Source organism: Humulus lupulus, chromosome X (assembly GCF_963169125.1).
Source record: "Humulus lupulus chromosome X, drHumLupu1.1, whole genome shotgun sequence".
NCBI lineage: Eukaryota > Viridiplantae > Streptophyta > Magnoliopsida > Rosales > Cannabaceae > Humulus > Humulus lupulus.
Window position 1 is genome coordinate 69,347,852 of NC_084802.1, and position 16,270 is coordinate 69,364,121.

At 50.4% G+C, this 16,270-nt stretch overlaps 1 protein-coding gene across 1 annotated transcript; it reads right to left on the reverse strand.

Moving 5' to 3' along the window:
- Positions 1-14,980: 14,980 nt before the first annotated feature.
- Positions 14,981-15,670, reverse strand: LOC133805928 (protein FAR-RED IMPAIRED RESPONSE 1-like). Its single transcript, XM_062244076.1, has one exon. It carries the CDS (start codon positions 15,668-15,670, stop codon positions 14,981-14,983), a length of 690 nt encoding a protein of 229 aa, XP_062100060.1.
- Positions 15,671-16,270: the final 600 nt, after the last annotated feature.

Consider the following 16,270-nt stretch of genomic DNA (forward strand, 5'->3'; position numbering starts at 1 on the left):
CCACTTCAAGAACGAGGTTCTGCCATCCTTACGGTCGGACAGCCACCAGCCTCGACGGTCGACACCACACAGTAAGTTTTTTTTTTTTTTTTTTATCTCTGTTACCAACTTTGTGAATTTATGCTCTCTAGATGCACGCGTCTAGGCTCTGTGCGTTAGAATTCGCTAGGAAGGCTGCCTGGTTTGGGTTGCACCGTACTCGGATGCTTCCCGGACAAGGGACGGACCTTAGTAGTTTTCTCTCCCGATCAGGGTCCCGGGGCTTGTCGGGGTCTCGGGCCTGATCTGACAGGACTCCAAGCAGTCCTTAGGATACTCCCTGTACCTTGACCAACTTTTTTGGGTTTAGGTACTGACTGCTTGGTTTTTCTTTCTTTGTTCCCAGATCGTCAGTTATGGCCACGGGCGTTACACTCCATTCCGAAGAAGAGGTCAATAGGGCCCCTGTAGTCGTTCCCGGATCCAAGACGCCCACAGGCAACAGGTGGGAAATGGACGTAACGGCCAACTCGTTCCGGAACTACCAGATGATGCTGCTCCTGGAGACGAAGCTGGGCATCGAATCGACTCCGGGCCTCTTCCACAATCGCATGGCTAGGCTAGAGGAACGAGCGCATACGTCCGTGGATGGATTCGGGGCTTGGAGCGCCGGTCATATTAGCGCGGGAGCTACGCTCCCGCTTCATGACTAATTCGTGCGGTTCCTGACATATGTGGGGATCGCACCTTTCTAACTGCTGCCGCAAGCGTACCGCCTGCTTGCTGGGTGGAAGGTGTTCTGTGTCGCGAAGGAGATCGCGGAGCCTACCCCGGCGGAAGTCTTGTACTTCTACAAGTTGGTGCCGCAAGTCAATGTTAAAAACAAGAGCCTGGACGGCTTTTACAGGCTGCAGCCGCAGAGTGGCTACCCTGCTCTTACCAGCACCTGGAAGCACCCCCCGAATGTCCGGCATTACTGGTTCATGACATCTGGGTTCCTTATTGACAAGAACCCCACACTGCTGCTGGACTTCCAGCGAGTGGGTAAGTATTCCTCCGGACCCTCTCTTTTATTCATCTTTTTCTTCCACCTCTTATCGTGTCTTCCGGGTCGCAAGTCCCTTCATTCAAACCCCCCTTACCGAGTTCCTCCTGGAAAGGAGGAGGTTCTATGCCAAGCTGACCGCGGAGCAGCTGGACGTTGGGGGCTATGTCAATGATGACAACCTCCGGCTAATAGGGTTGCTGGCGGCCACCCAGACCATTGCCGTCCCGAGCCTCCGGGGCATCCCGTGTGAGAAGAACGCCGAGGTCCGGGAGCAGCTGGCCCTCGATCACATCGCCGAGGTGGTGAGGGTGGCGCGGGCCACCGCAGCCCAGCGTAAGAAGGACCAGCTTTCGGCGGAAGAGGCCACCTCGGAAGAGCTGGAGGAGCTTTTCGAAGATTCCCTACCAAACACCGGGACTCCCGGGGCTAGTGTATCGGGGTGAGGTAACTCCCCTTTAATCTTAACTTATGCTCCCCAAGTCGGGGACTTAGCTAGGGATAGGCTAGAGCCGCCGGACCCCGCGTTTGGGGTTGATGGGGAGACGAGGCCTTCATCTCTCGTCCCTGTGGGATCAGAGGTACTAATGTTCCTGTCCGGGTTCCTCCAGTACGGGGGGTTCCTGACCCCAGACGACGCAGGAGACCGGATCCACTCGTTCGCTTTACGGGAACTGAGTCTCGCCCGGGGCTTAGATGAGGGTTCATCCCGGGCCGTTTTTTATTGTGTATTTTCATCTGTTTTGCTTATCGTCCTAACTCCTTTCTCCTGTACTTTTGCAGAGGATTCCGACATGTCTAACCCGACCAGCGAGATGAGGAGGCTCATCAAGGAACGGTCGCCCAAGAAGGCGGCCAGGAGGCCGAACGTTGTGGCGGGAACGGAGCCCCTCCCCGCCAGTGAAACACCCGGGATAGTGCCCTGTCCAGGCGAGGCTCTGGCCGTGGTTCCTTTCCAGGCCGTGGAGCCGGCCGCCGACTTCTCTTCGGACCAGCCCCCAGTGATTGATTTAGAAGCGGGCGAGGCCGTCAGCCGGAGCTCAGGAAAGAGGGGCCCGGAAGTCGATGCTGGGGAAGGCAACCCCGGGAAGAGGCCCCGGACGACGCGGTCGGAAACAGCTGAGGAGTCGCATGGGGAGAGTCGGCTAACCGCGAAGGAGATCCCTGCTCCGCCTGTCCTTCCCCTCCGCCCAACTCTTCTCGAGGAGGGGGAGTTCGCCCTGCGAGACGAACAGTCCCGGCTGATCAACCGGACCTGGGAAAACGGCCGGTGCTGGAGGGACGACGCTTACAAGGTCCATCGTCAGGTCGAGTTCTCGGACCGTCCTGCCGAGTTCAGTACTTCCCAGCTGATCGTGGACCGGCTAGCTGCCGAGGCGGGCTTCCGCCCTAAGCTGGGCCAAGACATCGCCCCCATGGCTGCTGATTTGCTGGATCAGGTTGGGAGTACTATGTCCAACCTTCAACTGAAGAGGTACGCCACGATAGCTAACCCGGACGTGCTGTTCATCTCTCAGGCTCTCCGCCACCAGGCCACCGCGGTAATGTTCGCCTCACTTATATTCCTTACGTCATTTGTTGGTGGTTTTATTTTCTAACTTTTCTTTGCTCCAGGTTGATTTACTGTCCCAAAGGAGTTCCGATCTAGTAGCCGAGCTTGCCATAAAGATGGAGACGGCCAAGCTGGAGCTGGAGGCGGCCGTGAACCAGAGGGAGGCCGTCAAGGAGACCCTCAGCCGGGAAACAGCCCATCTCCAGGAAGAAGTGGCCCGCCTGAAGGCGGAGCGCGAGGAGATTGGCCGCGCCAAGGTTGGGCTGGAAGAGGAGCTGTCTCAGAAGACAAAAGTCGCCGATGAAAGGGCGACGCTCTTGGAGACGGCCGCGGCACAGTCCGCCCTGGACAAGGAGGAGATCCTGGCCCTGAAAGCTCGAGTTTGCGAACTGGGCGACTCCTTGCTTCAGGAGAAGGCGGCGCATGAGACGACCCGTCAGGAGAAGGAGGAGGCTGATAACATGGTGGATGTTACCTTCGATGAGGCCATCTATATGGCCTGGTGCAAGGATAAGAACATGAACCTCCTCGTCTTCCCTGATCCGCAATCGAAGCGTGCCGAATACGAGGCCAAGGAGAGGGAGGATGTGGACCTACGGGCGGATGCGTTGTAGGCCCGTGTCCTGGCCTTGTGCTTTTGTTACTGTTTTTGGCTTGTAATTAAACTTAAAACCTTGCTACTTTCTTTTGTTTTTTAAGAAATCTTCCTTCCATTGTTCAGTAGAGATTTCGATTTGTTGCCGCGACTAACTGATTGCAGGGGTTTAGTCCTGGTTCCAACGGCCGGGACTAGGCCCAACTAAATTTTCCAAGTCTCTAGCCTTGGCGCTCAGTCCAGGGCTCCCGGGGCTTGGCTCAACTGGGCATTTCGTCCTTTTCAGTTTTAGGCCCCGGCCTTACCCCGGGGCAAACCAAATATCTTTATCTCCCCGGACAACATCCGGGTGGGACCGGCCTTGGGCTCGGCCCTCTTTTTTAATAGCCCCGGACAATGTTTCGTCCGAGGTGGGACGAGCCTTGGGCTTGGTCCCTTTCTTAATATCCCCGGACATCGTTTCGTCTGGGGCGAGACAAGCCCTGGGCTCGGTCCCTTTTTTAATATACCCCCGGACATCGTTTCGTCCGGGGCGGGACGAGCCTTGGGCTTGGTCCCTCTTTTAATATACCCCCGGACATCGTTCGTCCGGGGTGGGACCGGCCTTGGGCTCGGTCCTCTTTTTTTAATATCCGCGGACGTCGTTTCGTCCGGGGCGGGACGAGCCTTGGGCTTGGTCCCTTTTTTAATATACCCCCGGACATCGTTTCGTCCGGGGCGAGACGAGCCTTGGGCTTGGTCCCTTTTTTAATATACCCCCGGACATCGTTCGTCCGGGGTGGGACCGGCCTTGGGCTCGGTCCTCTTTTTTAATATCCCCGGACGTCGTTTTGTCCGGGGCAGGACGAGCCTTGGGCTTGGTCCCTTTTTTAATATACCCTCGGACATCGTTTCGTCCGGAGCGGGATGAGCCTTGGGCTTGGTCCCTTTTATTATATACCCCCGGACATCGTGTCGTCCGGGGCGAGACGAGCCTTGGGCTTGGTCCCTTTTATTATATACCCCCGGACATCGTTCGTCCGGGGTGGGACCGGCCTTGGGCTCGGTCCTCTTTTTTAATATTCCCGGACGTCATTTCGTCCGGGGCGGGACGAGCCTTGGGCTTGGTCCCTTTTTTAATATACCCCCGGACATCGTTTCGTCCGGGGCGGGACGAGCCTTGGGCTTGGTCCCTTTTTTAATATACCCTCGGGCATCGTTTCGTCCGGAGCGGGACGAGCCTTAGGCTTGGTCCCTTTTATTATATACCCCCGGACATCGTTCGTCCGGGGTGGGACCGGCCTTGGGCTCGGTCCTCTTTTTCGCATGTGCCTGGGATGACACCCCCCGCAAGTGAGCGGAGACGAATCTAGGGTCACTTGAGAAAGAAATTCGAAAGGAATTCGCCCTGAGGCGTACATTTTCTTGGTGACAATAGCCCTTTACGACGTTTTACACACGTCGTTTTCATTGTTAAAAAGGGAATTAGCCCTGAGGCGTACATTGCTTACAATGTAAATACTAAACTGGGGCGAGTTCTAGGACTACTGGTAGTATTTACGGAGATGCTCCGCGTTCCAGGCTCGCGGAACCTCGGAACCATCGAGCTGCTTCAAGCGGTACGTTCCAGGGCAGACCTCGTGCTGGATCTCATACGGCCCTTCCCAATTAGGGCCCAGAACCCCTACTCCCGGATCCTGAGTGGCAGGGAAGACCCTCCGCAGGACTAGATCGCGCGGTTTCGAACTTGCGGTTCTTGACTTTGGAGTTGAAATGCTGCGCGATCTTGCCCTGGTACATCTTCAACTGCACTTGCGACTCTTCCCGGATCTCCTCGATAAGATCCAGTGATTCCTGGAGCAAGGCGTGGTTCTGGGTAGGGTCATATGTGTCGCGTCGATGGGACGGGACGGTCGTTTCAATTGGGATGACGGCTTCGCATCCATAAACCATTGAGTAGGGGGTGTGCCCGGTTGACGTCCTTTCGGTCGTCCAGTAGGCCCACAATACGCGGGGGAGTTCCTCGGGCCATTTGCTCTTACAGGCCTGGAGCTTTTTCTTCAGCGTCCCTTTTAGGATTTTGTTCACGGCTTCGCCCTGCCCGTTCGCCTGTGGTCTGGCAACTGCCGAGAAACTCTTCACTATACCGTGTCTTTCGCAAAAATCCGTGAAGTGGAAGCTGTCAAACTGCTTTCAGTTTTCGGACACGATTTTGTAGGGGAGGCCATATCGACACACTATGCTGTTGACGACGAAATCTAAGGCCTTCTTGGACGTGAACGTGTTCATAGGCTCCGCCTCGACCCATTTCGTGAAATAGTCTATAGCCACAATGGCATACTTTACACCTCCCTTTCCGGTCGGGAGAGATCCCATAAGATTGATCCCCCACACTGCGAAGGGCTAGGGACTGTTCATCAAGGTTATCTCTGTCGGGGGGGCCCGAGGGATCTTCGCGTACCTCTGGCTGCTCGCACTTGCGAACGTAGTCGATGCAGTCTTTCTTCATGGCGGGCCAGAAGTATCCTTGGCGCAGAATCTTCTTGGACAAACTGGGCCCGGCCGTGTGATCTCCGCAAAAGCCTTCGTGGACCTCATGCATGATGGCTCCCAGCTCAGTCCCGGACACGCACCTGAGGTAAGGCATAGATAGTCCCCGGCGATAGAGTTTCCCGTCCATCATGACGTACCGGTGGGCCTGGTAAAGGAGTTTCCTGGCCGCGGCTCGATCATTCGGAACTTCCCCGGTGGACAGGTATCGGATCAGCGGCCCCATCCAGGAAGTGGAGTGGTCGACCGTATTAACGGTGGGAGCCGTATTGATGCTTGGGACGGGGAGATGGTTGACGGGAACCAGTCCGGCCAGTTCGGCCTCTGCGTCGGTTGCCAGCTTAGCTAATGTATCCGCAAACACGTTCTTCTCCCGGGGAATCTGGCGGATGGAATGCGCCGCGAATGTCTGGAGCGTCTCCCTCGTTTGAGTCACGTATGCTGCCATTCGTTCTCCCTTGGTCTGATACTCCCCCGAAATCTGTCTGACTACCAGCTGAGAATCACTGTAAATTTCGAGGTTCGTTGCCCCTACTTCCCAGGCTAGACGCAGGCCGGCTAGGACAGCTTCATGCTCCACCTCGTTGTTCGATGCTTTGAACTGGAAACGGAGGGCATTTTGTAGCTGGTGCCCCTGTGGTGACACCAAGATGATCCCGGCGCCGGCCCCGTTCTCGTTCGAGGCTCCGTCCACGAAGATTTTCCAAACGAGCGCCGCGGGGGCCGCGGGGATACTATCTTCTGGGGGGACCCCGGAACATTCGACGATGAAATCAGCCAGGGCCTGTCCCTTGATGGACACCCGGGGCACGTAAGATATATCAAATTGGCTCAGCTCCATTGCCCATTTCAAGAGTCTCCCCGACGACTCAGGTTTCTGCAACACCTGCCGCAGGGGATGGTTGGTTAAGACCTTTATGGCGTGAGCCTGGAAGTAGGGTCGAAGCTTCCGAGATGCCATCAAAAGGCAGAAAGTCAGCTTTTCGATCAGCGGGTACCTAGATTCGGCGTCTAGTAATCGCTTGCTCACGTAGTATACCGGGAGTTGTGTCCTTATCTCTTCTCGTACCAACGCGGCGCTGATGGCATGCTCGGTCACGGCCAGGTATAGATACAAAGGCTCTCCTTCGACTGGCTTCGCCAGGATGGGGGCCTTGGCCAGGTGTTCTTTCAGCTTCTGGAAGGCTTCTTCGCACTCGGGTGACCACTCGAACCGCTGGCTCCCCCGAAGGATGTTGAAAAAGGGGACGCACTTGTCCGTGGCCTTAGAAACGAAACGGCTCAGGGCGGCCACTCGCCCCGTCAGGCTTTGGATGTCCTTGTGCTTCCGGGGAGGGGCCATGTCGATCAGCGCCTTGATCTTCTCAAGGTTGGCTTCGATTCCTCGGAAGCTCACTATGAAGCCCAGGAACTTCCCGGAAGCTACGCCGAAGGTGCACTTCTTAGGGTTCAGCTTCATCCCGTACTTCTAGATAACTGCGAAAGCCTCCGCCAAATCGTCCGAATGGTCCCGCGACGTCTTGGACTTGACCAACATGTCGTCGATGTATACTTCCATGTTTCGCCCTAGCTGGGCCCGAAACATTCGATTGACGAGCCACTGGTAAGTTGCTCCGGCATTTTTGAGTCCGAAGGGCATGACAATATAGCAATAGATGCCCTTGTCGGTTTGGAAACTGGTGTGCTCCTGATCCGCCACGTGCATGGAGATCTAGTTGTAGCCTGAGTAGGTGTCCATGAAACTCAAGATCTCGTAACCGGATGTAGCATCCACCATTTGGTCTATTCGGGGGAGCGGGAAACAGTCCTTCGGGCACGCTTTGTTGAGGTCCGTGAAGTCGATGCAAGTTCTCCAGGTCCCGTTAGGTTTCGGCACCAAGACCGGGTTGGCCAGCCATACGGGGTATACCGCTTCGCGGATGAAATTGATGGAAGACAACTTCTCCACCTCCAGCTTGAGGGCCTCGGCCCTTTCCGTTCCCAAAGGTCTGCACTTCTGGCAGACCGGGGTCGCGTTTGGGTCAATACTTAACGCGTGGCAGATGATATTGCGGTCGATCCCGGTCATATCGGAGTGGGACCATGCCAGAAGATCCTGGTTTTCCTGGACTCGGGCGATAATGGCGGCCCGAACGTCCGCCGGCAGGCTCTTCCCACTTGGATGACCCTGGCCGGATCGGTTTCACTGATGCATACCTCTTCAATTTCATCCATTGGCTCCAGGACGCGCTCGTCTCCTATTCGCGGGTCCAGATCGTCCTCTTCTTGGACTACTTGCTCAACTGGGTGGAGGGACGGCTCGACGGGCTCCTCCCGGACCATATATACGGGACGGGCAGAGACATGGTAACACTTTCTAGCGCTTTTTTGATATCCCCGGACAGTCCCTATTCCTCCGTTGCTGCACGGGAACTTCATGCATAGATGGCGGATGGAGGTGATGGCCCCGAACTCGACCAGTGCGGGCCGGCCAAAGATGACGTTGTACGCGGTTGGGCAATCCACCACAACAAAGGTGCAGAACTTGAACGAGCGCTGCAACTCATCCCCCAGCGTCACTGGCAGCTGGACTTTTCCCATGGGGAGAAGCGCATCTCCGTTGAAGCCGTAGATTTGGGTCGGGCAGGACGCCAGATCAGCCTCCGTCAGGCCAATGGCGGCAAAGGCGGGTTTGAACAACAAGTTGACGGAGCTTCCGTCATCCACCAACACGCGGGATACCAACTTGTTGGCAATTTGAGCATCTATGACCAGCGGGTCGTGGTGCGGAAAGTGGACGTTGCGGGCGTCGTCCTCCGTGAACGTGATGGGGAGGTTCATCAGTTTAGGGCGCTGAGCCGGGGCCTGGACAAGGGCGCAAACTTCTTGGTCGTGGTCCAGCTCGCTCAGATAGCGCTTTTGGTCATTCTTCGAAGGTCCTCCTAGGTGGGGTCCGCCCGATATGGTCGCCACGTGCCCGTCCACTCGAGGGGGCGCTGCCCTGGAAGGATAGGGCATTCCAGGGCCGGGAGCCTGCGCGGCTATGGTCCCCTGAGGGGCCTGCGCTGGAGGTCCCTGTGCATACCCTCCCTGGGGCGGGTATGCACGAGTCTTCACCAGCGCCGTGGATTGTCCGGGGCTTGCTGACATACCCGGGACACTCACGGGCATTCTCACCCACTGATGGAGGTGCCCCAGCTTGATGAGGTTTTCAATATCGTCTTTGAGCTGTCGACACTCGTCGGTGGTGTGGCCCACGTCTTTGTGAGAGGCGCACCGTTTGCTGGTGTCTCTCGGATTCCTTCCCCCCTTAAACATGGGGCTAGGTTTCCGGTAGTGGACCGCTCTTTCTGTCGCCAGGTAGATGTTTTCCCAGGTGTCCACCAAGTTGGTGTATTCCGAATATTGGGGCTCGTAGCCCCTCTTCCCCTTTTTGGCCAGCTCAGGCCGATTCTGGCCTTTGCCGGATCGCTTCCCCCGGGAGGGATTCACGCTTGCCTCGGTTATTCCCGTCTGCGATTGCTGGGCTACGATGGGGGCCATACTGTGCCCTGCCGGTGCGACACCATAACCAGAGAAGTGCGTTGATTGGGCCGGGGCGTACCCCGAAGCGGCAGGGCCGTATACCGTAGGTGTGTAACTGATGTCAGGCGTGACGGCCGTCCCCGGGACTATGGGGGGCGTGGCGTAGGACTGCGCAGGGAACTGTCCCACACCTCCCGGAATCGTCTGAGGGATGGGGTGAGGAGCCGGGGGCCAACCGAAGGCCTGGATCTGAGCCTCCTCCCAGTTGATGAATCCTTGGGCCCTCCTGATGAATTCTTCCAAAGTGGCGGCTTTACTGCGCTGCATGTCATCCCAGAGTGGGGACCCGGCCAGGATCCCAGACTGCAGTGCCACCAGGCGCTGTCCATCATCGACCTTGGTCTTGGAGGCTTCTTCAGTGAAGCGCTGTATGTAGGCTCTCAATGTCTCTGCGGGTAGTTGGTTAATATTGGCGAGGGCGCTGATTTGAATGTCCATCCTCATGGCGGCCACAAACTGCTTCCGGAATGCCGACTGTAGCCCGAACCAAGTTTGGATGGACCCCGGTTTAAGCCTTTTCCACCACTCTTCGGCGGGACCGCCCAACGTGATGGAGAAACAGAGGCATTTGTCGTTGTCGCTGACATGAGCCACGGTCATGAGTCGGTTGTACCGGGACAGATGATCCCTGGGATCTGTATTTCCAGTATAGGCGGTGAGGCTTGGCATCTTGAACCCCTTGGGCAGTATGGCGTCCAGGATGTGCCTCGTGCACGGCTCTTTATCCTCTTCGTCAGAGTCGGTGTCCGCGCCTTCCTGCTTGCGGACCAAGCGATCAGTGACCTTTTTCAATGCGGCCATTTGTTCCATGAGCTGCTTGGCCGTGCTATCCTCCAGGGGGATTCTCTCGTTCCTCCTGTCGTTGATGTCGTTCCTGAGGTCGCCGTCTCGAGGGAGGATTTTTTCCTTGCGGGCCCGCTCCTTCCGGGCATTCAGTCCGTCACGTAAATCTACCCGGGAAGTATCGTCCCCTGAACTGAGAGTGTTACGATCCTCGCGGCGAGATCGTTCCTGACGGTTCTTGTTGACCGAAGCACTCGGGTGCAAAGACCTTTCCCGCCCGCTTGGCCCTGGGGGGTGCCGGGGCTGCCCGTTCTGTGGCCGCGCTCCTTGCGGATCGATTGGGTGGCCTCGTCCTGAGACGGGGCGCACCTTCTCTTTCCTAGGCAACGGCCGCGAACGTGCTACAGCTTTCTCGACGGGGGTGGCCTTCTCCCGGGTCTTCCGTCGCTCCTTGTCCGGGACTCTCGGAGCTGCGTCGGGAAAAGGCTCTGGGGGACGGATTGGACTAGCACCCCTGGGGCCCCCGGCTTGCTCTTGGGGAGCGGGTTGTTGCGTTTCTGGAAGTGGGCCAGCTGTGGGGTTGGCTGCTGGGCCCTGTGCGGCCATAAGCGCTTGTAGGGCTCGTAGAGACTCCTGCACCCGGCGGTGTGCCTCCGCCTGCTCAGCCATCTTGGCTTCCTGATCCAGGATCTGCTGCCTTAGACTAATCACCTCCGAGTCTTGCTGATCGTCGTGAGGGATCCCGGGGTCCACGGCTTCATCGTGATACTCCCCCTCGTTCTCCTCCTCGTAGTAATCTTCTTCGTTTTCTACTTCGTACTCTGCCCCACCCTCGTAATCTTGTGACTCATCTTGGTGAGACGTCTGAGGAGGCACGTCCTCAGGCAGGTCTTGAGGAATGTGCTGAGAAGGCAGCGGGTCTCCGTTACCTTGCTCTGGGTTGGTAGGGTCGAAGGTGGTGTGTCGTGTGTTCACCATCGTAGTAAAGGCCTGACGTTGGCGCTAGCTTCCTTCAACTCTCAATTAAAGCACCAAACTGTTAACCGAGATTTTCGGCAACTATATTAATGAAAAATATTTACTGATAATAATAATGAAAGTAGAAGATCGACACGAGGTTTTTACGTGGTTGGGGCGTTAACGGTTAGTCCACGAGTCTATATATTAGAGCTATAAGAAGCTTTTACAATGGAGTTTTCTAACTCTATCTGAACAGAGTTTCTGCCTTTTTTCCCCCTCTTTTGCGTTGTTCTACAGCTTGTATTTATAAGCTGAGGGGAACACCGGGTCTGGGCCGGATCCGACCCGGGCCCATCAGAGAAATGGGTACAAGGGGCCTTTCTAGTGGAGGCCCAATACAAAAAGGTATACAACACACGAAATTCAAACCAGCTAAGGCCCAATTGGTTGACCTGAGACACAAGCCTTCGCCCGACAAAACGACGCTTTGGCTCTGACCACTTCGAGTCACAAGGCTGATTCAGGAGACAAGACCGGTCAGGGTACTTGGCTGCGCAGTCCTGACACACCAGTGGGCAATCCCGAGGCGACCTTTTCTGCAGGCGAAAAGTGGGGGACAATGCCCACGCGAAATGAGGCGGTTTCAGGATCCTGGACGCCTGGCCCTTCAACTGGGGAGGAGGTGACCCAGGTCCGTTTACCTTTGGCCCGCTTCATTTACCTCGGGCCCGGACCATACCAGGCTCCGGGATAGGGACGCGTAGGCCGCGACGGTCCGGGTGCTCTGGACATCGCCGGGACCGTTCAAGCTGAAGGTGAACCCGGAGGGACGTCTCGGACCCCTCCAGACGGGCCCAGTCTAGAGTCCCTGGTCTGTACCAGTTCCCTTGGGCGATATTCAAACCAAGGGACCTTGGGCCAGGCCCATATGCCGAGCCGGTCCTCTGATCGTGGGCCAGGGCGAAGGCCCAAAGCCCTTCCAGGAAATGGGGATAACAATAATATTTAAAAAGAAATTAATAATAGAAATGAAATAAGAATAGAAAAAATCATAGTATAGACAATAGTATACAAGTATCAACTATTTTTAGTTTCTAATGTATCTCCCAATGTCCTTTGGTGAATTTGATGAAGAAAAAAAATCTCAAATCACTTAATAAAAAATAAACTATCGTACAAATTTATAAGATAAAAAAATGATATGAATGCCTTTATTATTTCTAAATAAATATGATTTAATTATTTAAATTATCATAAAATATATTAAAATTATCACATTTTAATAAATTAATTAATTTATTTTTGTTTAAATTCATGTTTGTTCTAGTTTTTGAATTTCACAGTCATAACAAAAAATATTATATGTTATATGTTTAATATAATATTAAGTTTAATTAAATTTTATTTAAGTTATAAAATTTATGATTTTATTATTTTTAAATAATTATCATTGTAAAATATCTAAAAAATATCCTATTTTAATTTATTTAGTTATTTATTTATTTAAGTTCAAGTCACGTTTACAATCTACAGTTAAATATAAGAATATTCAGTTAAATATAATAATATTCCATTAAAGTTAACGAAAAAAACTGTTAAAACAAATTTTTTTTATTATCTATGCACATTTTATATAAAAGAGATATACAAGAATAGACAACGGCTGATGTCCCGTTTTCAAAGAAAACTGAACCGATCACACTCCACGGTGGCCTTTAATGTCAACGGAGTTGTATTTCTTTTGTCAGCTTTTTCTGGAATTTTCCATTATATATTAATATTGGTATGGGCTATATATATCAAGTTTGTACAACCGGCTATATATAAAAGTATTATTTGTTTGGACATTATAGGAATTTCACGTTGGTTAATGAAGGTCGCGTTGGTAATTACATCGACATTATGGCGGGAAAAGAAGTTAACTACCGGTGGGGTCCATTTAATGTATGCAATAAGTTAAATTATTAGGAAAAATGACGGATTTTGGAACTAGCCTTAAATTTTGTGGACTAGTTGAACATCGGGTTTTGACTAGATTACATATATTACGAGTCTTGTTGAAAACACATGATATGGTACCAATGTTAATACTGTACTAGGACGTACTCAGATTTTGTGCTTGTCCATGCATAATTCATGCAACTATTTACGACTCATTTTAAATTTATTTATTTTATTGATATGGAATAGCATATACGACACTAATTATTACATTTAGTTTTATGCTACGAAAAATAATATTTGTCATAGTCAATGGTACACAGATTATTCATATGAAAATAATACATTAATTTTACAATATGCGTTATGAATATGTATAACTATTTATAATGAACAATTTATGGAGAAAAAATCAGTTAACATTGAAGCTTGACCTAATTAGATGATATAGGAAACATTTCAAATAAATATTGGTTTTACAAAACTTAAACCAGATTAACACAGGTGCATATCTATGGAGTGTAGTAAGTAATATAAATTGAAGTGTTCAACCATTTAAAATAGGTGTTCAAGAAATATAGTGGCCGCTACATAGAAAGGAAAACAATCCCCTAAGATCTTAGTCTTGCATAACCATTAAAAAAACTTAGATTATAGAGTACTACATAAAAGGGTCAAAGTAGTGCAAATATTCCTGTGTTGAATCATACACAAAACTACTAGTGTTGTCATTATTGATGGATGGACCAGGACTGAAGAATGAAGTAATTTTTCTAGATGATGTACATTATCCTCCTACGTTTGGTTTCGGTTTGTGAGGGCATTTACGATAATCATGGTTAACACTAGAACATATACGACATTTCCTATTTTTTTACGCGAAACTTTAAAAGAATTGGGATTCAACCCCTCACTTGGACCACCCTGATGATTTCCCATTCCTTTGGATTTTACAATGATTGGATCACTAACAATGTTTCAGTTGCTTTGATGTCCCAGATTTGGTTGGTCAAGTGGACTTTGTGAGCCTAAGTTTTGTTCAAAGGCATCCTTATAGTATGCATTGATGTGTGTTATTTCTTCTCTAGTATATATGAAACTAGAATCCATCTTCGAAGCATAAAAATTTAACTTGTCTGTGTCAAAACTATGGGTGTCATACCTTTCCATTTGGATCAACTGTTCTTGATCATTTGAGACACCGTGATTGGTTGGGGTCGATGATAAGTTTTCCTCATTAGGCCAGTGTTTCAAAATGAGCGAGGGTAGTAGACGCATTATGTTCATGTGTTTCATGGATGCCCAGATATGCTTGCAGTGATATCTGTCTGTTTCAAACAATAAGCAATAACACTTGAAGTCATTGTTAATCTTGTAATACCGAACCTTCTACCATATATCTCAGTGTTGAAATCGAGTTAGGCTTAGAAGAAGGTGATCCCCATAGTCTTCACGATGACTAACCATATATCCACCCTCATTTCTTATCTCGTTTGCAACTTTATGATACAAGGTTTGAGTGTAAACTTCAGTTGGTAGTAAGGTCAGACCGGATTGGTCATTGATGGTAACTGAGGAGAATTGTGCTGTACATCTTCTGAGTTCCGAGCTTCCGAGTGGCGCAACTTAGTGCAAGCCAAATCCACACACTGGATGAATTCTCTGAGTTTATAACTAGCCAAGAGAAATTTTGTCAAAGATACGTTCATTGATTAATTCCTTTGTGTTGTTCTCATTCCAGCGTAGAAATGACCCCTCAAAAAGGCTTCTCCCCATCGGAGTTTGGAATTGTAAGCTTTGGCACACCATTCTACGTCATGTAGGTCGAACTTGTCGATTGTGTCTTTCCATCTTTTCTCAAACTCTTTTGGAGACATGTACTTGTACATTAGGTGAGGAAAGGCCTTTGTGAAGCCAAGATCCTTTTAATTTTTTGTGACGTTGTTGCTGAGATGCTATTCACATGTACAATGTATTGCGTTTGGCATGACGCTTGTAATTGCCAAATGCATTCTCGGATCATCATCTGTTACTACAACTGAATGAGCCTTATTCCCCATATATTGGAGAAACTTCGACAACATCTATGAAATGTGTCTCGCTTCTCATGAAGTAGTAGGCCAAACCCAAAAACGCAACTGCCGAAGTAATTATTGATCCCAAGTAGGATAATCAAGGGTTTGTTGTATTTGTTAGTTCTATAGGTTGTATCAAAAGCAAGTACGTCACCAAAGGCAGCATAGTCTCTCTTAGACTTCCCATCAGCCCATATTATATTTGACAACCTATTTTCCTCACCCACTTGATAATCCATGAATAGGAACAGATCTGATGTTGTGGCAGCATCAAAATAACCAAGAGCACCTCCCGCGCCAGTTTCTAAACAATCTGTTCTTCTTTGTTCAACAACCTTGTTGTAAGCATCTTTCAATTGAAAATAGACAATTTCATATCCTCTATATTGCAATGCCATATGTGACATTATATTGTAAGTCTTGATTCTGACCTTGTACATAGATAACACTTGGGCAACTACACCATATGGTACAGCTCGGTTGGATCTTAGAAAATTCATTTCTGCAATGGAAGCTGCCTCATGATTGTGTTTTGACACGAATTCTTTCGCAACGTAAGAGGTTCCATCTCTTGTATGCACTGCTCTAAACGCTACTTGACAACAATTTCTTTTTATAGGCTTTGCTGTCCTTTGCCTGTTTGGCATATCAATAAATCCTTAGAGCAAACCCATCTTCTCATTGTGATGATGTCATCCTTGCTTTTTACATCATCTTTTTGGACACTAAAACCCATGTACTTGGCATAAGTCAGAAAGAATGTTTCCCATTTCTCTAACGATTCCATTTTTCCCCACAACATCTTTGGTGCCAATCTTATCAATAGTTGTATGGGATCTCTAAAGCTTCAATAATGGACGACCACTCTGGTGATGACAAAGGATCTATATTAATCATTTTGACACCTAAAATAAATTATATCAGTCATATATTCCCGTTGGAAGACATGTGATATATATAAGAGAATGTTGCATGTAGGAGGTTAAACAAATAAAATGATTTAACCATGGTAAGCTAATGTAATCTATTATGATTTTCATGTGTAGTGTTTCGGGGTTCATGATATTTGAACATGATCTCAAATAAAAACTAAGAAAAAACTCAGTTAGGATGTATTCTCAAGAACTCAAAAGAGGAAGATTTGAGTTATCTATTGTTAGATGAGTTATACTAACCTTGTTAGGATAGTCTCTCTTTTCTTGAACATTACCGGTCTTTTAAAAGGTAAGGGAACAAAGGCTATTTTA

Coding starts and splice junctions, on each gene's coding strand:
- LOC133805928 (XM_062244076.1), bottom strand. CDS start 15,670: ATGCCAAACAGGCAAAGGACAGCAAAGCCTATAAAAAGAAATTGTTGT.